The sequence below is a fragment of the Myotis davidii genome, unplaced genomic scaffold (genome assembly GCF_000327345.1).
Source record: "Myotis davidii unplaced genomic scaffold, ASM32734v1 scaffold49, whole genome shotgun sequence".
In the NCBI taxonomy this organism is placed as follows: domain Eukaryota; kingdom Metazoa; phylum Chordata; class Mammalia; order Chiroptera; family Vespertilionidae; genus Myotis; species Myotis davidii.
The window spans coordinates 6,290,545-6,315,440 of record NW_006300375.1 but is presented as its reverse complement, the minus strand read 5'-3'; the positions used below and the strand labels follow the sequence as shown (position 1 = coordinate 6,315,440).

Sequence of the window (24,896 nt, the reverse complement as noted above, 5' to 3'; positions counted from 1 at the left end):
ACGGGGGCAGCAGGGGTGTGCCAAGGCCGGGCCCGCCCTAAGGCGGGCCAGGACTTGCTGCTTGCCTGCCTCCAGAATCCCCCAGTCCCCTCAGCCCCCAGCCACCCAGGGCCAGGGCCGGCCCGAGGTGCAGGCCAGTCTCAGATGGAGGCTGCCCAGCCATGCAGGGCCGCCTGAGGCTCAAGTAAATAGGGCAAGCCGGGCTGAGGGAACCCCCCTCCAGTGCATGAATGTTCATGTACCGGGCCTCTAGTTTCCATATAAGATGAGAGGGGATACAGAAATGTGTGCAAGGGTGCCATGGACAACAAGCAGGAGTGTTTCCTATACTGAAGCTTTTCTGGTAGGTAAGGCTTGGGGGATGTTAAACTAGATTTTTAAAATAAATGTTTGTTCAAGGAAATGAGCATAGCATTAGAGAAGGCACTAGGTGAAGTTAGCAAGGGATTTAGTCATTTCACAGTCATTAGCACATAAAGAGAAAGATGAACTAAAATATGAGGGTGTGGGAGAAGGCAGGAGGTCTGCCATTGAGGGCCTTGCAGGCCATACTGAAGAGCTTTCAGCAAAATAAAAGTTTATTTTGGAAAGATCTTTCTGTGTGGAGGATAGATTCAAGGAAAATTATACTGGGAAATGGAAATTGTCTATTAATAATGATAATACAATAGCCAGTGTGTGAGATGATGGTAGCCTGTTGGTAGTACATGTAAAAAGTAAGCTTTGTGTTTGAAAAATATAGACATGCTGAATTTCACAGGAGAGTGTGTGAGGAAGGGAGGGGCTAAATAAAATCCCAGATCTCTGTCCTGAGACAGGAGCAATGGGGCCAGAGAAAGAATTAACCGTTGGACAAGTCGAGTTAGATATGCCTGTGGAAGGTCCATGCAGATCAGTCATCCGGGTAATTAGATATTGGAGTCCAAATTTTATGGTCAAATGAAATCAGACTTCTCTGATATTCTCCTTGTTCTAGTATAACTTGTCAAGCACTTATGAGCAAAACAACACATTGTAAGGAGAAATATTGCATAAAATGTGAGATGCTGACCTTCATGAAAGGGTTTTTAAGGTTTTTGGTTTTTTATTTTTATTTTTCTTGAAGTAGAAGTGATTTTCAGACTCTTTAGATAATTTTTTAAAGGATTTAAATATAGACAACAATATGGTGATTACCAGAGGGAATGGGGAAAGGGGAAGTAGAAGAAGGTAAAGGGGTGATAAGTGGTGATGGAAGAAGACTTGGCTTTGTGGTGAACACACAAACCTATATAATCCTATAGGTTTATATAGGTTTGAAACCTATATAATCCTATTAATCAATGGCACCCCAATTCATTCAATAAAATTTTAAATAAATAGGTGAATAGATAAAAGGATTTAGAGAAGGCTCATTTGGTGCTGTTCCTCTAAATTAGCTGTTATTAACATTTTGAAATCTATTTAGGTTTAAACCACAGATACTACTGTATTGAAATAAAAAGCAGGGGTTAGAAGTAAAAAAATCAGATCCTAACTGTGTGCAGAAGAGATGAGATAGACAGTGTTTCGCCAGAGTTAATGTCTGTCAAGTACATATTACCAAGTCAAATAATAATGTTATGACTTTTCCCTAACAGCACAAAAATGTAGTTTGCTTTTCTCATTCTTTTGATCTGACAATTAAAACCTCTGATATATGAGTGGTTGTGGTACTTTAATGTATTTAATTAGTAATCAGTAACCCCTTAAATAAATAATAATTATTAGTTTTCAAAACTCATGGTTTATGCAAAAACATTTGATTAAAATGAAAAGTGTTTCAAATCACAGCAAATAATTGTGAAATAGATTACTAAGAAACATTTTATTATAAGTTTTTATTTCTTTCAATAGTCGATTTGTGTGGAAGAATATATCATAGAGGTGCATAACAATTACATCTATTTGTGGGAAATGTATCCTTTGCTTTATCAAAAGCAAATTAAACAAACAAACAAAAACCTGCCGGCTTCTCAGTACTATTCTACAGTAAAAGGAATAGGGGCTCCTTGGAAAAATGTCTGATTCCAGATCTGGGGAAGGGGAAATTCAAGATGAGCTTGGAGAATCTTGAAGTGCCAAAAAGTGAGAGAAAGACAAGAGAGAGAAGAGAAACGAGGAGGGGTGAAGGCAGAGGAGCAGGAGGAGGCAAGGTATAGAGGAACCCATCTGAAAGAGCTCCCAATAACTAAAGCTAGAATGTTCTTAATAAAGACATATTGGATTAAATTCAAAAAATTCAATGAAGATGAAGACATCTATAATGCTATAAATAAATAATTGAATAAATGAATACATGCATGCAGAATGAATGCATGAATGAGTGAATGAATGAATGAATAGAACACATTTTTCTTACAAAAGAATTCCAAGTAATATATGTAGACACTTCCTCTTCCAGGAGGTGCAGATTAATTCCCCTTACCTTAATTATGGGCTGGGTTATGGTGACTAATTTCCATAGGAAAGAATACAGAAAGGGAAAATAGTGACTTTACAGTAAAGTAAATAAGCAGACATCACCCTCATCAACATCACTAGTGAGAAGTCATGTTCAAATTGGGCTTGCCCTGATGGGAGATGAGAAGAAGGATACCACAATTTGTGGTGTTTTTCCTAAACAACAGAGACACCAGTCAAGTCCTAAAAAAAACTTCATACCAACCCAAGCTGAGGAAGATTCTACAAAATACCTGACAAGTAGTTCTTGAAGGGTCAAAGTTACGAAGGACAAGGAAAGACTGAGAAAATGCTACAGATTAGAGGAGGCTGATGAAACAGGATGACTGAATGCAATGTGAGAATCTTGATTGGATCCTGAAATAGAAAAAAAAGACATTTGTGAAAAGTAGTCTGTATTTCAGTGAATCATTATCCTTAAGTTAATGTCTTAGATTTGACAAATGTACCAGGTTATGGAAAATGTTAATGTTAGAGGAAGTTGGGTAAAGGACATATGTACCTTGGTGCATGAAGGTCAATAAAACATATTAATCAGCTATAATATTCAGGTTTCCTACATTATAAATATTGAACTATCATTATGCATTTTGAAATATGATCAAATGAAATAACATTCTCCTCTCTCCCTTTTTCATATATATGTACATATGCATTTATGCACACACACACACACATAATTCATGGATTATTCCATAAACTAGATAGATAAGTAAGTGTATAAAATCTAGAAGGATACACACTAATATATTAATCATTAACATTGGTGATCTCTTGTGTTTGGGCATTCTCTATTATATTTTTTTAATTTCTTATCAACAATAAGCATGCATTATATATTTTTTAAATATAGCAATGGTGTTTTTAAATATTAAAATCTTTAGATGGTAAAAACTTCTCCAAAATATCTTATCCAAATTCATAAAGTAGACTATGTAACAATGGGGAAAAAAAGAGAAGCTTTCTACCATGTTATTTGAGAAGTGGGCACATTACCAGCTCTCAAGAGTTATTGTTAGAAACAAAACTGTGGAAGCACTATGATTTTGCATTCACTTTTTGACTAGCTATTATTGCTGTTCAGATTGCTTAAACAGTTCCACCATGCAGGTTTAATCACTGCACAGAAAACTTAATTCTAGGGAGTGATACACAATCAGGGTAATGGGGTGAAAAATGGTGGCTTGTCCCCAAATAACCACAACATATTATTAGATGTCAAATAAAATCTTAATGTATTTTTATAGGAAATAAAAGTAAATTCTGGGTGTTTCAATACCTCAGACTCTCTTAAAAGTGTATGGTATGTGTTCATGTATACATTGTATATCATAGATTATCTCCAGGAATTTTGTAATTTCAAGGTCAGCTCTAAGATTACAGTCACACACTGATGTTGTGAAAGCAATTAACCCATTGAAAAGGGATCACCTTTCATTACATAATGAGAGAGAACTGAGTTGCAAAGCATTTTGTCAGTGTTTCCGCTAACCACTGACCATTGTAAGATGAGGCTTGGTGGCTTGAATAGCATCCCTTCATGTTTTGTTAATATCCTAGGACTTGCCATAACCGGTTTGGCTCAGTGGATAGAGTGTTAGCCTGTGGACTGAAGGGTCCCAAGTTTGATTCCGGTCAAGGGCATGTACCTTGGTTGCAGGCACATCCCCAGTAGGGAGTGTGCAGGAGGCAGTTGATCAATGTTTCTCTCTCATTGATGTTTCTAACTCTCTATCCCTCTTCCTTCCTCTCTATAAAAAAATCAATAAAATATATTTTTAAAAAATCCTAGGACTGTCTGAAGAAAAAAAAAAACTATTCCCATCTTTCTGTCACTTTTTTATTTGCTCTTGTGCCACGCCAGCACGCCAAGGGTGATCTCGAGTGGGGGGGCGGGGGTGGTGGTGAAAGGATTAAGGAAAGACAGACAAGAGAATAATAGCTGGGTCTCGGTGGGATGCTGCCTCCCTGATGAGGAGACAACAACAGCGTCTACAAGCCATGTCTTTATTTTATAGCAGATGCCAGGAGGCAAAGTAGGGATGTGATCAAGTTGTTTACAGCATTCTCATGAGTTTCAACCTCACTTAACTACATGCACCTGAACTCTATCACAAGGCACATGGGGCTACATGTTTGGACCATAGGTTCAAGCTTACAACCACAGCCCTTGGCTATGACTGTGCTGGGAGGGCCCTGTCCTCCAGCTGGGACTTGCACATGGCAATGAGAGGACCCTGTCCTTTCATTAGTCTGAGGCTTGAACCTGGCCAAAACACCATACCGCGCCCCACAGCTCTAAATGCAAGGAAGAGAGACATCAACATTTGCATAAGTCACTATTCTATACCTAAAACTGAATGTAGATTTTGATTTAGGAGAAGATAGAGGAGGGATAAATTCTTGCTTCTATCTAAGCTCAGAGAACATGAATGGGAAATACGTTATGTCAAATAATATATATCACAGGTGTATAAAACCATGATGTGTCTGTTGTTCAACTGTCACTGATATAAAATTGAGTGCCGATTTTCTAGAATTCAGAATGTATCCCTTTCTTCCGACTTTTCCCTTATGAACTTTTCAAGACAAAAAATGATATCTACTAACTATTGGATTATCATCATCAGATTTCACTTTTTCTCCCTTTTATCTTTCATCACAGATGATAAAGATATTTTACTTGGAATTCATCTGGGACAGCATAGTTGATTAAGCTCAAGTCTAATTGCCTTTGCAGTGCCAGCGAAACCAAAATTAATGGCTGTTTTTCCCCCATAGTAAAATAAACCTCCGTGAGTCATAGTCTCAAAGAAGAGAATTCTGGAGATTAAGAAAGTCTTTTTATGGACAGTAAAGAACAGATTATTAGAATTATAACTTACATGTCAAAGTTATTTTTTTCTCTGAACTTTTTAGAATGCAGGAATTCTCTAAACTATTTTTTTAAAAACGCAAATATTTGATATAATAGGGTAAACATTTTTAAACGGTTCAAAATCTATCAATGATTTGAAGGAAGAACAAATTTTCTTTTTAAATTTAATTTTATTATATATATTAATTTTTATTGAACTTATTAGGGTGAAATCGGTTAATAGATTATACAAGTTTCAGGTGTACAGTTCTGTATTGTATTGTGTTCATCTCGCAAAGTCAAGTCTCCTTCTGTCACCCTTACCCCAAATTCAGAGACAGTATTGTAATTCTAAAGTAATTAGAGCTAACCAGTTTGACTAGGTTCGCTATGATTTCAAATTAAAAGTCAAATAAGTGGATTTAAAAAATACTTTTAATGACAAAGTTCTAATTATGAGAACTAAGTTTCTATTTTGTGCTCAAAGCTTGATCCTTGGATTGGAAAGGCACTGACCAACATGGCGTAATAAATTAGATCATTCCATTCCCATTTCAGGGGTGCATTAAGTAGCAGCTATAAAACAAATCCCCACCGTCACCTTCTTTTGAGGATGGTGACAAAATTGTTTATATTTCTAAAAATTTTATATAATTTCGTCTCCATTGAAATGCCTTAAAATCAAATTAGAACTTTTATAGTCATAATATAGACTAGATATTTGTTCTCTTAACTCATTTATGGCTAAGGCTCACTGTAGTCAAAAAGATGAGTAGCTGGATTTTCCATTCATTCTAAAGGCAGGGAGCCAATATGAAAATGCAGACAGATGGGAGGCCCAGGAGAAAATGGTAAAAAGCTTCTTTAAGTTCAGTTAGCCATAAAATCAGAGTACTACCATGAAAGTTTACTCAAAAAGTAGTAAGATATAAAAAACATTAGAAGCTGACTATATCACCAAACCCTGAATTCAAGTGCTTTCATTCTTTTGTCAAAGGAAAGCTAATTTGTGATAAAATGTGTAGTTTAAAATCATAAGAATTAGCCTCATTTAAAAAGGAAGACATTAAGATTTCATTGTACTGCAGGAATTAAGTTTTTTACTTATTTCAAATAAACTCTAGACTCCCACATAAAAATTTGAAGTATATAAATCATTGATGGCATTTATGTTACTCAACATAATTACAATTGAAGGCCATTATTTTTTTAAATATATTTTTATTGATTTCAGAGAGGAAGGGAGAGGGGGAGAGAGATAGAAACATGAATGATGAGAGAGAATCATTGACTGGCTGCCTCCTGCATAACCCCACTGGGGATTAAGCCCACAACCTGAGCATGTGCCCCAACCAGGAATCCAACTGTGACCTCCTTGACTTCTTGGTTCATAGGTAGATACTCAACACTGAGCCACAGGGGCAGGGCTGAAGACTGTTCTTGATGACTACTAGCAATACAACTCACACAGGACACACGATAAGTCAAAAGAAGAAATAGGACAAGAATCCGGGACTCCATATTTCTCAGAATAAAACACTTCCTTTTTTTTTTCTGTGCAGATAATGGTTGGAAATAGGTGTACTTCACACTGGATGGCAACATACAAAAACTGAACTATAATGTGTTCGTTTGTTTTTCTTATTTCAGGGGCTGATGTTATCAACTTTGATGGCCATGTTGTGTTGCCATATAGATTCAAAAACAAGAAGACGAAAACACTGAAAGATGTCATTGCCTTGAAATTTAAAACCACCGAGAGTGAAGGGGTGATCTTACACGGGGAAGGACAGCAAGGTGATTACATTACATTGGAACTGAAAAAAGCCAAACTGGTCTTCAGTTTAAACCTAGGTATGTTCCAACTTTTGACATCATTCTTTCCATTAATATTTCCATTAGAGAAGTATTAATTCTGTGTAACCCTTAAAATGTAAATTATTAAAAAAAGTTTACATTGTTATCAGTTCAGTTGAACCCACAGTGGTTTGATATATTGATATATAGATATATTTATTCATTCAAAAAATATTGCAAAACACCTGTATTGTACAAGGTATATATTAGTATCTGAATACAGTGGTGGACAAATAGAGAAGGACCTTGGGCTCATAAAGTTTATGCCCTAGTGGAGGGGTAAGGTAGTGTCTTATGTGTTGTTACCTTAAAATAACTAAGTCAAAAGAAATGATGTCAAATAATAAGTATAGTTGACCTTTGAACAACATGCAAACCCTCCCACAGTGGAAAACCCACATATAACTTTTGACTACAGTCAGCTCTTTGCATCAGCAAATTCAAACAACCATGGATTAAAAACAGTATTTTCTATTGGAGATTGGGAATCTGAGGTAGGGAATCCAAGGTTGGAATCTAATGTTAGGAATGCTAAAATTTGTTTTCTGTTCATGATCGGTTGAGTCCAGGGATACAAAGAGTTGACTGCATTCAATGAGTAAAACCTTCATATAAGTGAGCCCACCAAGTTCAACCATAGTATGAAATCAATTAAATGGGCTAATATAATTCTGCAGAGGTAAGAGGGGTCAATATTGGAATATGTACTGAGAAAGGTCCTCTACAAGATGTTCAAGTTGCTATCAATGACAAAAGACAACCATGGGAGAAGAGCTTTTAAAGGAAGCAGTCACTACCGACAGAGCCCTTCCTTGCCGTTCCTTGAGCAAGGAAGATGATGTAGATAGAGGCAGTGAGTAATTGAGAGAGAAGATGAAATCCAAAAGTTAAGAATTGTTCAAATCTGTAAGAACCTGGAGAGCAGGGGTGTGGGACCGTTTTTCTGCCATGGGCTATTCGGATATTTATAACATCATTTGTGGGCCATACAAAATAATCAACTTAAAACTTAGCCTGCTAAATTTAGGGGAAAAATTAAACTAACTCATCCCTAATGCGTTGACAGGGCTAGACTAAAAGATTTTACAGGCCTTATGCAGCCCATGAGCAGAACGTTCCCCACCCTTGCTGTAGAGCATGGCACAGGGTTAGATACTATTTTTTAAGCATGAGAAGTTTACTGAGACCTCTAGAAAGATAATGGTTCCATCCACATGAGAGTTGAAGATGGACTCCTCAAGTACAAGATGAGCTGTCTCTGTCTTTCAGAAGGTGGCTGTCAGTGGAGATGCAGAAAAATAGGTCCACTGTTGAGATGATTTTAGTGGCACTTTCAGCATCATTTGTAATGAATTGGGTGTTTAGTAAGAAAGGAAGAGATCAAGTAAAAGGTAATTCCTAGGATATGACTTTGGTGCCATTTTCAGAACTAGAGAAAGCTCTATTTTCTCTGTAGAGGAACATTAGTTTAGAGGATCATTCATTTCTTAGACATTTCCTCCAGGAACCGCAGACTTCTGTGTTTGGACAGGGTGCATTTTAGTTGCTGATTGATCATCAAAGTTGAGATTTCTCTTAGAGTGGCATGCCTGAAATTGACAAAAAACGGTGCTGGTTGGAAACTAAGAAGAAGGGGGCAATGGATAGGAGGAAATAAGAATATGTGATGTCAGAGACGAGGAAAAGAAAATTGGTGGTTACTGTGTTGAAGTCTCTTAAAATGTCACTTAAGAAGACAGAAAAGGGAGGTTACTGTTTAGCAACACAGAGGTTACTGGTGATTTACTCTCAGAATAATATGCATGTAATATAAAAAAAAAGCTGTCTGGACAGAAATAGACCACACTCTTTATAGTGACGGAAATAGGTGCTAATGTTTTACATATAAATTCTTCATAGTATTCTCTACTCTTTTTTTAAAAATACATTTTATTGATTTTTTACGGAGAGGAAGAGAGAGATATAGAGAGTTAGAAACATTGATGATGAGAGAAACATCGATCAGCTGCCTCCTGCACATCTGTGCCCGCAACCCAGGTACATGCCCTTGACCGGAATCGAACCTGGGACCTTTCAGTCTGCAGGCCGATGCTCTACCCACTGAGCCAAACCGGTTTTGGCTTCTCTACTCTTATTATTGAACAGGTATATATGTGTTACCTAGGAGAAAATTAGCCCTAAATAATTTTTTTGAAACAAGGTTCAATAGGAGTTAAAAAGACAATATACAAATGATGTATCATAGAGAATTATACATTTGAAACCTATATAATTTTCATGAAAAAAAATGAAGTTAATAAGGAGGAAATGGGGAGAGAAACACAGGAAACTTGTAAGTTATTTTTAAAAATACACACACACAGCAACTGGATTATATCTTTAAAAGTTTATATTTTCAAACTTTTTTCTTAAAAAAATGTAAAACATACAGAGCCACTGTGTGTTTACAAAGGTGTGACATTACGTTACTGTTCTGAAACAAGTAATTGCTCATATGACACCCCCTCCCCCGCCCCCGACACACACACACACACACACACACACACACACACACACACACACTATCACTATCAGTACCATTTCCCTGGATAGCAGTTTACTTAAGGGCTTTTATTGACTGACTAAAGTTTATGGCTGCCATGGAAACAGTCATTCACTGTCCCTTTTTTAGGCCACTACCTAAATATCAGGTACATCTAGCTGCCGCTTAGTGTTCTAGTCTAACTACTTAAATAAAACTTAATGTAGCCTTTCACCTGGAATTCTCCCTTCCTCCTCAATGTACACCCACAATCACCATATTTGATTTCATCACCAAAGGAAGAACATTTGATCTAGGAAATACATAAAAAATGCCAGATATAGGTATCATTAGCACCTTAAATATGGGAAAAAGGGGAAATAATTTAATCATTCAGGCATTTCTGTGTTTTTCTTATTTTTATTATGCTTTTCATTCTGAAACAATATTATATTTTTATAGCATTTATTTTTGCCTGACCATAAAAAGCAACATTTCACTTGACAAAATAGAAAGTGGTATATAGTATATACACAGCATCCCCAGATGACCTTAGTAAACATTTTGAATTCTCACAGCCTTTCCCTCTTATTTGTAGTCTTATTTCTATGGAGATCTTATTTCAAAACTAGATGAAAGCAACATATGTATTTTTGCAGGTTTTTATTTTAAAGTGTGACTTCTATACTTTTTCATGTCATTAAATATTGCATTGTGCTTAAGATTATGGTACTTGGATTCAGAGGAAATTGACAATTGTCATGCTGCATTTTCTTGACCGAAAATAACAACACTAAGCTCAATAATAACAAACTGTTAACAGATACTATTTAATGAATATTCACTAAATGCCAGGAAGTGTGCTAGGGTCTTTGCATGTACTGAGTAATGTAATCCCCACAGCAACCTTGTAAAGCAGGTACTATTATTTTCACTTTTTTTACATCTGAAGAAATAGAGACCCAGAGAAGTTGTCAACTTGCCCAGCATCAGTGAACATCAGAAGCTAGGCCCTCTGGCTTCAGAGCTCATGGGACACTGACTTCAACAGGAACCTAAATTTTTTAAAGCTCATTATTTTTAAGGGAACAGATATTTTCATCTTTACTAGCTTTTATGTACTTTGAAAATAAAACTTTTTAAGTCTAGTCACATGCTGGTTTTCCCTATAGCAACCTCAGTAGACAAAGCACCTCAACTCATAGTGGGTTTTTTAAAATTTATTTTTATTGTTGAGAGTCTTACAGATGTTCCCCATCCTCCCTCCCCCCACCATGTTAGTCCCCCTTCACTGAGCTCCTGCCTGACCTAGGCCTTCATGACACTATTGTCGGTGTCTATGGGCTATGCATATATGTATATACTAAATTCTTTGGTTAATCTCTTCCCAACCCACTTCCTCCTCCCTTCCCTCTGAGATTTGTCAGCCTGCTCCATGCTTCCATGTCTCTGGACCTATTTTGCTCATCAGTTTATTTTGTTCATTAGATTCCACATGTAAGTAAAATCACATGGTATTTGTCTTTCTCTGACTTGCTTATTTCACTTAACATAATCATCTTCAGGTCCATCCATGCTTACAGCTGCATAGTATTCCATGGTGTAAATGCACCACAGCCTTTTTATCCACTCATCTGCTGATGGGCACTAGAGCTATTAGTGTTTTAATAAAAGGTCTTCTTCTACCCAGAGCCGTGATGTCACCACCTTATTTCTTTTCCATTCCCGTGATGCAGGAAGCAACCAGCTTGGCCCCATATATGGCCACACGTCCGTGATGATGGGGAGCCTGCTGGATGACCACCACTGGCACTCCGTGGTCATTGAGCGCCAGGGCCGGAGCATTGACCTCACGCTGGACAGGAGCGTGCAGCACTTCCGCACCAACGGGGAGTTCGACTACCTGGACTTAGACTATGAGGTGAGCTTGAGGACATATAAGCTGTGATCAATGTCGAGTGGCTGCCTCCATCTCCCACTTGTATTATTGTTAATTATGTGCCTTCCTCACCATTTTCATTTTGTTCTCCAAAGAAAAATTAACTTATAATTTCAAAACCTAGTTTATTAATATATGTCATTTTATTCTTTTATAAATTTCAAATAATAAATATTTGAAAAATTTTTAAAATCTTGGTGCCAAAGTAACAATTTGAAGAGACCGAACATCTATCATGTTATCAGGATTACTTAACAAGTCCTGAATTAATTTAAGTTATAATCTTTCCATTTCTTATTCATTATAATGTAAATTACACTATTTTACTTCATAATACACAGTATTATAAACAAAGAGTTGCCTAATATTTATTACAAAATATTGAATAAGAAATCCTGAGTTCTGATTTATATTAAGCCATTTATAAAGTTATGACTATTAATCGTTCTTTTGACAGGTTCTATTTTCTCAGATATAATTGTCACTAAAGCAATTGAAATAGATTATATTTTTAAAAAATCGTCCTTAAATAAAAATGGCTATTTCTTATCCTCCAAATGATCAAAGATTAAAAAAGCTATGATATTGGTCTAGTAAAATTATATATTCTCATAATATACTGGTAGGCATACCAGGTATTTTAATAAAGTATTTGGAGAGCAATTCAACCTTTAAATGTCCATTCAAAAATGTTAATCATATATAGTAACAAGAGTTCTCTAAGAACATAATAATCACAGCATAATGTATTCTAAGAGAAAAGGGATAATGCTAAATGAACAAGCAACGCATAGCAGTAAAATAAGCAGGATGAAATATTAATCAGCCAGAGGCTTATGAACTTCTTAATTCACGGAACCCTTGGTGTCTTATTAACTTTCCACAGCCATCCATGACCCTTCTATAGTGGTTAGACCCGAACAACTTAATAAATGTTTATGCCCTAAGAATACAGTGGCCATTTGAAAAACAAAATACATATAAAATGAAAGGGCAAATTATAATTTTATTTTATTCTTACGATAGTAATTATTTACTAATTAGAGGCCTGGTGCATGAGATTCGTGCACAGGATGGGGATGTACCTCAACCCGGCCTGCACCCTCTCCAATCTGGGACCCCTCGTGGGTTATCCAACTTCCGGTTTAGCAGTCAGACATCCCTTTCACAATCTGTGACTGCTAGCTCCTAACCGCTTCTGCCTGCCAGCCTGATTGCCCCCTAACCACTCCCCTGCTGGCCTGATTGATACCTAACTGTTCCCTTGCCATCCTGATCACCCCCAACTGCCCTCTCCTGCTGGCCTGGTCGCCCCCAACTGCCTTCCCCTACTGGTCTGTTCACCTCCAACTGCCCTCCCCTGCTTGCCTGGCCACCCCAAACTGCCCTCCCCTGGTGGCCTGTTCGCCCCCAACTGCCCTCCCTAGCTGGCCATCTTGTGGCAGCCCTCTTGTGACAATGTCATGCATGGGTGTTGTGTGAGGGTATGATGCCACCTAGGCTTTTATAATATAGGACTAGTGGCCCGGTGCACGAAATTTGTGCATGGGGGAGGGTGTGTTCCTCAGCCTGGCCTGCACCCTCTCCAATTTGGGACCCCTCGAAAAATGTCCTGCCAGTTTACAGGGATTGGGCCTACACCAGTAGTCGGACATCCCTCTCGTAATCTGGGACTGCTCTGCCAACACTGCAGCCACCGCTACTGCCTCAGCCACTGCCTGCCCAAGATCCATGGCTGTGGGGAGAGGGCCCGCGCCCACGCCCCGCAGAGAATCAGCTGGGAGGGAGTGCTGTAAGCTGGCAGTGGGGCCAAGGACCGGTCCCTGGACCCCGCCAAGTGGGCCCAGCTGCAGAGGAGCTGCCCTCCAATGTCCAGGGCGGGGGTCCGGGGTTGCTCCCTGGCCTGTGCTCTGCCCATTCCGCCCTCGATAACCATGCTGGGGGTCCGGATCGCTGCCTGCCTTGCAACATGGCCCTCCCGCCCTCTGATCGCCATGGCTACCGAGGGACACAGGCCCTCCCGCCCTTCAATTGCCATGGCGATCAGGGCCGCAGGCCAGCCAGCAACCCCAGTTTTCCCATGGCGATCACCCGCTCGGGGGTTGGGAAAGGCAGCCGTTGCCCACCCCCCAACTCTTGCCTGCTGCCTGGGTTGCCGATCACCATTCTTCAGTCCTTCCCCTTTCACCTCTCATCATTGCAAGTATGCAAATTAACCGCCATCTTTGTTGGCGGGTTACCGCCATCTTTGTTGGCGGGTTGCCGCCATCTTTGTTGGCGGGTTACCGCCATCTTTGTTGGCGGGTTACCACTATCTTTGTTGGCGGGTTACCGTCATCTTTGTTGGCGGGTTACCGCCATCTTGGCTGTCAGTTAAATTGCATATCTCGCTGATTAGCCAATGGGAAGGGTAGTGGTCGTATGCCAATTACCATGTTTCTGTTTTATTAGATAGGATGTTATTGGAAAGTAGAGGATGGTTCCCCCTTTTCCATTGAAGCACCTGGGTAGGATTTTAGAGAGAATCAATTTCATGGAATGAAAAGCCTGGGTTTGAATCCCTTTCTGCCCTTTACTGGTTGTGTGACAGTGGCGAAATCATGCTCACCTTCTATAAAATGAATATAATGGCACATTTACTATAGGGTTATTTGAGGAGACAACAGGAAGTAAGAGAAACCACCATATATGTCAGTTATACTTCATTAGACAACACATGAAAAAAACCTATTTTTATTCTCTTTCATACAAAAGGAGCCCCTAGGCAGGTAGCCCTGGGCTCAAATGGCAGCATCACGGGCATCAAGATCCCCATCTCTCCTCTTGCTACTCCTCCTCCCCACTGCAGATCCCTCCAAGGGTGCTACTCATTCCATGTTGCTTTCCAGCCAGCGGGAAGGAGAGAGAGGGAAGGAAGGTGAACTATAATTCTTGGAGTCACACACAGACCTTTCATTTAAATCTCATGAGACCAAAACTTGCTTCAAAGTGATCTGTAAATGCCACCATTAGACAGGGAGCAATGTGTGGAACTGAAAAGCATTTTTTTTCCTCTAAAGAAAGTTGAGAGAAAGGACACTTAGAGGTATTTAATAGTCTGCCACACTTTATAAATCTTGGTAGCTAACAAGATGGTTAATGCAGCTGTTTTTCAGAGTAATCCTTGAATGGCAATATCAGTGGTAAGTCCATCATATGATGCATATGAATATCTGATGATTAATAACTGCAACAGTTTTTAATATCAGAATAGTTACAATTTCAGAAAGTATTTTTGTGGTCCAGCCACTTTATTTTACTGATGAGACTACAAAACCAGAAAGAAGGGATTAGTTACATTCTCATATCATTAGTTGCATTAGGAACTGGGATTGGAACCTGCATCTATTAGTTGTAAGGAGCCTGGTAAATTGAGCCCTTGATGCTTCCTGCACCGGAGCACCTTCCATAAGGGAGGACGTGTGCCAAGGGTTGCTGAAAGCAGAGAAACGAGGAGTGTCTGAATCAGCCTCCCAAAGGAAAATGTAAAGCCCTAGATAAGCTATGCACACAAAGAAGGAATCAAACAACTCTTACAAACTGGGGTTTAGGTATATTTCAATATGTGATATTTTGTTGAGGATTTCAGCATCTATGTTCATCAGGCCTATATTTTTTTTCTTTGTAGTATCTTTATCTCATTTTTGAATGAGGATAATGTGGCCTCATAAAATGAGCTTGGGAGTCCTCCTTCTTCTTGAATTTTTTGGAAAAGTTTGAAGAGGATAGGTGTTTTGTTGTTTTTTTATGAATGCTTCATAAAATCCATCCCTGATCGTAGTATTTCATGAAATGAGCTGCATCCCTGACTTTGAATTCATATAATATTTCAAATCTTTATAATAAAGTGTTCTCTTTTGCCTAAGCTAAAAGAAATGTGATACTGCCTGTCATTCAGCATAAAAGATTTTATTACTATCAACTAGGGAAGAAATTGATAAAATAAATTATAGATAGGAAATTAAATATTTTTAAGTATAAATAATTCTTACCCTTGGTGTTAGGTAAACCTATATATACCTAATACGTTCAGCTCGATGCTACTTAAAAACACTGTTTTTCAATAATTCTATGTTCTTGGTTATTCTCAATTTTTCCTTTTGTAGTTTTCTAATTTTTAAATATATTATCAGTTTTCCTCTTTTCTTCCTATATATAAACTTTACATTAAATGATATATAGCTAACCATTATTTTTTTAATTTATTAAGTGAGTTATTCTGGGGTTTTTTATATTATCTCATAAGCCATCAATGATTATGGTTTATGAGATAATATAAATCTAATTAGACATTTAAAATGACATGTTGTTAAACAATGGAACATAATTTTCTAATGGCCTCCTAGCACACAAAGATCTTTGCCTTATGTATCAAATATGAAGTCTTGACATTTAAAAACTTTTGTTTTCAAAACTTTGTGAGAAAAATTGATGATAACACTGAGTGATAATTAATCATATAATATCTAGACTACATATCATGATATTACATCTATGATTAGTAGATTCATTTACTACTAATTAATTATTAGCAATGCATAAGTAAGTCTAATTTCTATTATATGATAATGATATTACAGTGCTGTAATTTGACCAAAGATATATGGAAAACACATAATCTTTTTTTATAGGCAATAGTAGCTAGAGATTCATGGGAAGAAATAGTGACCTTCTTCCTTATAATTTAAAAGACCTATCATATCTATAAGCCTGTACTTCTCAAGTTACAGCCCCGAAATTCTAAGATGTTCCTACTCAAAGTAGTAATGAGACTTCCTGAACTATTTTCTCTATTCACCATAAGTCTAATGAATGTTTGACCTTAAAGGACATTAGACTACAATAAGTTTATGTCAGGTAAATACAATATTCCTTGCTTTTGGCTGTAGTTTTATCAATTTATATAGTAGTGTTGATTATCTCATGATGACTAGAGGCATTTATTGATAGCATGTCTTTGAAGGATAAACATAAAGATGTATTTTAATATTACTTAATATGTTTGCTGTGTAAAGTGTTTTAAAACATTCTCAGGATAAATTATAAAATGCCTTTTGGGTAGCACAAACTCAAGGGATTGTTGCTATTTTCTTGTTCAAGTTATAATCTAATTGCCAGAATTAATAATACTATTATGCACTTCAATAACAACAAAAATTTAAATATAATAGATTTGGAGACAGAAAAATGTCTGTATATATTGGTTGATGTAAATACAACAGACCTTGCCTGTATTGATAGTTCTGTCTCATTAAATGTGAATGGTATTTTTTTAAGTCAAATACAGTATGAATGTTTTGTTGGTGTTTTTCTCAAAGATCACCTTTGGAGGCATACCTTTCTCTGGTAAGCCCAGTTCCAGCAGCAGAAAGAATTTCAAAGGCTGCATGGAAAGCATTAACTACAATGGCATCAACATAACTGATCTTGCACGAAGGAAGAAGCTGGAACCTTCAAATGTGGTAAGATCTTTGCCCCCCGAAATATTGGTTCATAGAAAAATCACAGAACTTGCATTTTCTATGGACTATTGTATAACAACATCATAGCATTTTTTGTCACACTCATGTTGGGCTCAACAGTATAGAACTGACTTTAGAATTACCAATGTGTAGATCCTGGATGTACTCTAAGAATCGATACTGGATTTTGAGTTGGATTAGCTGGAAATAGATAGTGAGTTTTATTGGTAAAAGTAAACATGTAAAAATAATCATTGGCGAAGGTACAGAGCAAACTTAATTTTAATATTAATTCAGAGAGAGTCTGCCATAGATTTAATAGTTAATGTGCTGAAGTGAAAGAACTATGCATCTAGAGATAGATAATGGTGTTGTGTAAAAAAAAGTGAAGGCCCAGTTAAAAATATAAAATCATATTTCTCAGAATATTATGGTGGGATCAAAGAAGCTGAGAATAAATGTAGATTTTCAGATCTTTAAAAGGAAGGTACTTAGACCCTGGAATATAAAATTTAGTGTATACCAATATAAAATTCAGTATATCAAATTTGTGTGTACAAAATAGGGGGATTATGAGATAGAAGGAGTAGTTTTGCAATTTTTGCTTTAATTTTGTACATTCATGTCACTGTTTCCATAAGCATTAATTCATTATTATGTAAGCACAGTTCATGGGAATTTCAGTGGGATTTTTAGTTGAATAAAAAAAATAATCTGAAATAACCAAAACTATGCTGATACTAAATAATTAAAATTTATATATAAGTATGGGTGTAAAACCCAAGGTCATTTTCTCCAGAATATCAGTTTAATAATTGGCAACCTAATGACCATGACTCCCACTGAGACCAGAGTAATATAATAATAGCCATCTGAATAGGACATCCAGAAGAAGACAGAGGCATCACCTTCCCAGCTGATACATCATTATTTAGGGGGGAGAGAAGCAGCTTTTTGCTGTCTTCAGAGAGTCCAGTGGTCCATTCTGAAGCTCTCAGAGATGCACAGCCCATCCACTGGTCAGTCCATCACAGCAGACTGCCTATCAATTTCATGATAGATTGTGCTTGTTACATCCAAACTTGATGACTAACTCTGCACCTTGTTAGGCATACATGTCAAGGTATCCAACTGCTGAATTCAAGTCAGCCTATTACATGTGATAGTTTGGGACAGGCTAAATTTCTGCTTTGAAATATGTAGAATTATAGCTTTGTCTACTGTCTTCTATGGATCCTTACTTTATTCTGCATTTTCCTCAAAGAATGCCCTTCTGTTTTACAGGGAAACCTGAGTTTTTCCTGTGTGGAGCCCTACACAGTGCCGGTCTTTTTCAATGCCACCAGTTACCTGGAGGTGCCTGGACGGCTCCACCAGGACCTGTTTGTGGTCAGTTTCCAGTTCAGGACTTGGAACCCCAATGGCCTCCTGCTTTTCAGTCACTTTGCAGATAATTTGGGCAACGTGGAGATTGACCTCACTGAAAGCAAAGTTGGTGTTCACATCAATGTCACGCAGACCAAGATGAGCCAAATAGACATTTCCTCAGGTCAGTGAAATCTCCTGATGTTTGCTCCTGAAACTGCTGAGGCGATTTCCACAGATAAAGTTGCATTGGTTTGGTTTGGTTTGGTAGGTGTTACATGCTGGTGGTTATATTTGGATCCCGTCTGAAATTCTTTCTTGGTTGCCCTAAGTACTGTTTGAGTAAGGGAAACTTGGAACCTTACTGAGAAGGTGAGGGGTGGGCGAGGAGAAAAGTTGGTTGGACTGCCTTAGGGCACCAAAATCTTCTATTTCCTATAAATGCTAATTCCTATTTAGTGGAGAAATTGATATTTCTTTAAGTTAATATTTTATCTTTAAAAACAAAGAATATTTATTTTACTAACATACTAGTACCTGGTATCTTTTGATTTCATGGTCATTCAGATATCTTTTACAATTAGTAATGGGATTATAATAATTTAATTATGACTTCAAAGGTCTATTCAACCGCCTGAATCAAAACTTCAAAGGATTTTGTTAAATTTGTGCAAATGTTCGGGGAAAAGCAAACAGGAGTGAGTACAACGTGCACGTGTCAACCAAGGGGGTGCTTTTTAAACTCGACATCACAGTGGCATGATAAGCTGACACTTAGGTAACACTGTTGTTACCTGAACAGACGTAGCAACCTTGGAATATTTTTTGAGTAATGTGGTACAAAGAAAGTTGAAATTGCAAAGTGGGATATTCTAAACAAAGAAAAATTCGACGTGTTATGGGAGTGATAAGCAGTAAAATGTTCACACAGTTTCACTAGATGTTTCTAGCAATGGTTGTGTTTGTTTTGTAAAGCACTCCCTAGACGACAGAGAAAACTGATGTTTCTGAGCACCTTGGACAGATGTACAAAACACAGAGAGGAGGTTCCTGACCGAGTGCTCAGCTGCATGACTGCCTGCAGGCTAGACTTTCCAGGTTCACTGGTGACGCCATATGCATACCCCTGACACTGTTCCTAGCAGGTCATATTATTTGTGTTCGGCTCACTCCCCTCTGTGTGGTCAGCTCTTTGAGGGCAGTAGCCAGGCCTGTTCTATCGTTGGCATGTAGAACAGCACTTATAACAGAAGAGGTGTCCTGGGGAATGTTTGTCAAGTTCAGCACAGTGGCCCTTTGATCCAGTGTTCACTAACAGGGTGTCTTTTGCAGCAGGATGTATGTTTTTTTATTTTATTTTATTTATTTTTTTGTAAATAGGCTTTGTGTTTCTGTATGGACTGTTGCTGAAAAGAATTCAAGGAAGACATAGTGACCATTCTGTAAGAGGTGTTTCTGAAATCAAAGGCTGGTGTGAACTACCTAGATGTTTACTTTTTCAGTTTTTGCTTTGTTAGTTGTGCTTTTTCCCCTGAATGTTCCAAGTCAAAATGATTGATCAACCATATTTTATCACTACTTCCCAGTACAAATTCACTTGGGGAGATTTAGTAAATAGAAAATATCTGGAGAGATCAGTATAGCACATAAAACAAATACACAAATAAATATTTACCGCAGTCGGAACACTCACTAAATCCTGTCATGATTCATGGCTCTTTTCTAGTGACGAACCACATAAAAACACTCAGCAAGGCCTCCGTCCTGGAGTGCTCTTAACCAACCCAACTTCCTGAGACCATTATAATGGAAAGAATAGGATCTTAGACATAGTGATCAACAGTTACTAATTGAATTTGGTCTAATTTAGGATTCCAACATACTCTCATTTAATTTAAACTGTGTTTATTAAAACATAAAGAATAAAGAAGTCCAACACTTAACAACTAATATATTTTAATAGATTTGCTTAAGTGTGATAAAATTGGTCTTTAGAAATTTGTGTCAATTTAGCCAATTATCCATGCAAATTAAGGGAAACTGGCATGAAATCTAAATATTTCTATAGTCTCCCTCTTATATATTGTAATGAAAATACCTTAGTGTTTCAGATCACTGCTGTGTTTTTTTTCCTATACATGTAGTAAAAACTGAAATCGCATCAGATATCATTTCTCAAGTTTGAGAAATTTTAGTAAGTAAATAGATACACATACATTTTTAAAAAGTCGAATCCTGTACTCATTGAAATTGTGTTTATTAAAAAGAAAAGGAAAAGAGGGAATCCAATATGTTATAACTCCATTCATTCATCCTACAAATATATAGAATGTGCATAGAACACAATTTTCAAATATATTTTAATGCATCTTACCAAATTCAATTAAATGTAACTTAGTGTAAGTAGCAACAATGAAAAAATAATTTAGAGAAATAAGTTACCTTTAGATGTACTCTAATAATGAGGATGTTTTCTTTTTCTCTCCCATTAAAAAAATTGCCACTAAATAATTTTATGACCTAAAAACAAATTGTGATCACAGTTTGGAAAACACTAACCTACAGATTTGTCTCCTCAATTGAACTGTGGGAATTTTTTAAAGTTCTAGTGATGTCATTATAATAACCTGGTTATTATTTAACAGGAAAAGAACAAAGGGGAGACTAAATGATATAGACATACCATTTATACGGCTTTGCCAGGCAGCTGCAGTTTAACACTCCCCAGGTCTATTGCCTGCAAATAAATGGGCGAAGGGACTGGGCAATAGATAGGTGCCCAGTGAGATCTGGGTGACAGGGGAAGAGGCTTATCTGTCAGTCACACCTGGGAATAGTCAGTGGCCAGAATAGGTATGGCCACTGCAAGGACATGAGATTGAGACGGTTAATTCCTAAACACAGAGAGCTCTCTCCCTGGCTCTCCTGGCTCCTGTGCTTTTGGCCCTCTTGCTCTCTTGGGGCTCCTGTTGCAGGGGTGCACTCCCCTGTGTGCACCCCCCCGTCTCATGGCCATGTGGGGTCCACACAGTGCGTGGTGATTAGCCTGATGCTACATCAGACTCAGCTCTACCATGGAATAGAAAGTCTGGGCACTGGGCACTGGCTCTACTGAATCCCAGCTGCACATTTTCCAAGCCTGGAATAAGGGACATGGAACTTTACAAATCAAGAAATGTAACTGTATACAAATAAAAACTATTTATTCACCTGTATGAACCTTAAAGAATTCCTTTTCTGAAGATATCACAAGAACCCCACTCCCACCAGTGAGAGAGGAATTCCACCCACCCAATCCTCCAGCAACATTTGTTGCTCAGGGGGATTTACTATATCATTTTATATCAGAAAACTAAAGGTGCCTTTCAGACAAATTATGATATTATAATAGTAGTAAAAAAGTAATCCACATGTATTATTATCTGATGTAGCCAAAAGGAAGGAAAAAGAGAGGAAAAAAAAAACCCTCAAATACTAGTAAGGTGTTTTTTGTTGTTGTTGTTTTTTTAATCATAAAATGCCTTAATTTTATGCCACTAAATCACAAATCGATGTTTAGAATAATACTCTAAAGTTGTGATCAGTTGAGAAGAATAAGGTCATAAAATGTGATTCAGCATTTATATAGTGGAAGGAAAGTTAATTCTATTAATGACTTTTCTCACCTATTTAAAAAAAAATCAATTTCCATCCATGTAAACAAAGCCTTTCAGCAAAATCATTCAGCTTCTGCCCTGTTTCTAAATCAACCATTTGCTACTAGTAAGCTGAAGTATTCAAATCTCCTTGTTTTGTTCAGGAGGACATTGCTTCATTTTAGAATGACTTTTCTGCTTCCCTACTGCACTGGACAGTAGTACTCAGCAAATATCACCTTTGTTTGTAATTCTACCTCCAAAGAGAATTTGTGTGTGTGTGTGTCTCTGTGTGTGTGTGTGTCTGTGTGTGTGTGTGTTTTGTTTGTTTATTTTTTGTTATTTGTTTTTTGTTTGTTAACCTTTGAGTCCCATTTGGGTGTGTTAAGGGAAAGCAGCTTAGTCTCTGGGCTGTCCTAGTAAAAGAGCATAACAGGGTGCTATGTAAACAACAGGCATTTGTTTCTCATAATTCCAGAGGCTGAAAGCCCAAGGTCATGGCAGTAGCATGGTCGAATTCTGGGGAAGGCCGTTCTCCAGGTTGCAGACTGGGGACTTGTTGCTGTGTCCTCACCTGGTGGAAGTGGGTAAGGACCTCTGTGGTGCCTCCTTTGTAAGAGTACTGATCCTATTCATGAGAGCTCTACCCTCATGACCTAATAACCTCATGAAGGCCTCACCCTCTCCTACCATCACACTGGGCATTACGATGTCAATCAAGTTGAACCTTAAATAACATAGGTTTAAGCTCTGCAGGTCCATGTATATGTGGATTTTTATCCAGTAAATACTGTAAGTGTGTCTTTTTCTCCTTATGATTTTTAAAATACTATTTGCTTTTCTCTAGCTTACTTTATTATAAGAATATAGCATATAATACATAAACATACAAAATATGTGCTCATTGAATGTCTGTTATCAGTAAGGCTTCCAGTCCACATTAGGCTATTAACAGTTAAGTTTTTTTGCGAAATCAAAGGTTATATATGCATTGTTGATTGCATGGGGGGTTGGTGCCTCTAACCCATATGTTGTTCAAGGGCAAACTGTATATGAATTTGGGAAACATAAAAATACAGACCATAGCACAAGGAATAGATGTTTTCTTGGCTTTTTGTGTAGCCAGGGAACTTGCTGGTAAATGCTAGCAAGTTACCAGTTTGATCTCAGTAAATGCATTTCCCTGGGACTGCTTATGGTACTAAGCAATTAGACCAGTGATGACGAACCTTCTGAGCTCAGCATGTCAGCATTTTGAAAAACCCTAACTTAACTCTGGTGCCGTGTCACATATAGAAATTTTTTGATATTTGCAACCATAGTAAAACAAAGATTTATATTTTTGATATTTATTTTATATATTTAAATGTCATTTAACAAAGAAAAATCAACCAAAAAAAATGAGTTTGCGTGTCACCTCTGACACGCATGTCATAGGTTCGCCATCACTGAATTAGACTCTCTCTCCTCTTGGTTTTATGAACATCTGAAAATGTAGTTAGCACATTTTTATTTGAAGGAATTACTTCATTTTAACTTGCAAATTTCAGTGATAGCGTGTTACATGAGGTTACTTTTTCATCACATAAGGAAAGAAAGGTCTAGATTGTAATACTATTTTTTAATGTTTTAACTATTTATTGAGAATGATTTTCAGTTTTGTGATTTTAAACTGTTGATATGCTTTTATAATTTCTTAAATCAAATTTCCACAACTCAAAATTAACTAGTGTTTATCTAGGCATTACTTTATATGCTTCAAGGGGTTTGTTTTACAATGTCTTAGAGAAGTACTGGAGACTTTGTTTAGTAATATATGTGTTCTTTAAGTCAAGTAAAAGTATAATGATCAGAAGCCTTAAAAATGTCACTCCCCTTTAATCTGTTAACATTGAGTCATTCTGATTTTACAAAAACAAAGGAGTGCACATATGTCATAATGTAGAAAACATAATAGTAATTGAAAACAAACCAAATATTTTAAATGAAGGGATGACTGCGCATTGCATCCTTATGTGGAATACTATCATGTCATGAGAAATCATATTTCTCAAATAAAATTCAATACCACTGGAAAATATAATATGGTAAATTAAAATTTGTACAAAAATATACGTAGACTATGTCCCCAATATTATTAAAGTCCTCAAAAAGCTAAGAAATAGTTTAGAATTAAATAAGATCTGAATAATACTAATATTTATCATCTTTAGTTATTGGGTTATTAGTCCATGACTAACTTCTTAGTACATTTTTCATAATATCAAAATGTATTGCAATAAATATTTATTACTGTTTAGAAAAATGTGTACTATGAAATAATGAAGGATGAAATGACATTTCTGAAAAGCAAGCTTAACAATATTGTAAGTAGAAATTACATAGAGTAAGTTGTATCAATTTAAAAATTCTAGTTTCATAGTTAATTAGAAACATTTACATAGTCAATTTTTAAAAAGTGTGTTCTTAAAAAATGAGCTTCAGCCTAATTTTATTAATGGTATTCATGTAACAAATGGAACATTTCATATTCAGATGCAGAAATTTGGGTTTGGATCTATGCGCTTTTATTTGAATATATGTATAACTAATTTTGAACAAATTATATGCCTTCCATGTAAATTTCAACCCATTTTTGCCTAGACAGATAGAAGGAAAGATAGAAAGTAAGATAGATAGATGAATTCACATATATAAAGGCATTTCCCTTTAAAACTATTGCTATCAAATAATAGCAGAT

The 24,896-nt window shown here is 36.9% G+C and overlaps 1 protein-coding gene across 1 annotated transcript in view; it reads left to right on the top strand.

Annotated features, from left to right (window-relative positions):
• CNTNAP2 (contactin associated protein-like 2) overlaps positions 1-24,896 on the top strand; it is a 1,235,176-nt gene that overhangs the window by 264,089 nt on the left and 946,191 nt on the right. Inside the window, exons 4-7 of the mRNA XM_015572712.1 lie at positions 6,989-7,192; positions 11,453-11,637; positions 17,013-17,156; positions 18,441-18,705. Of these exons, the coding sequence (XP_015428198.1) occupies positions 6,989-7,192; positions 11,453-11,637; positions 17,013-17,156; positions 18,441-18,705 (798 nt within the window). The remainder of the gene's footprint in view (positions 1-6,988; positions 7,193-11,452; positions 11,638-17,012; positions 17,157-18,440; positions 18,706-24,896) is intronic.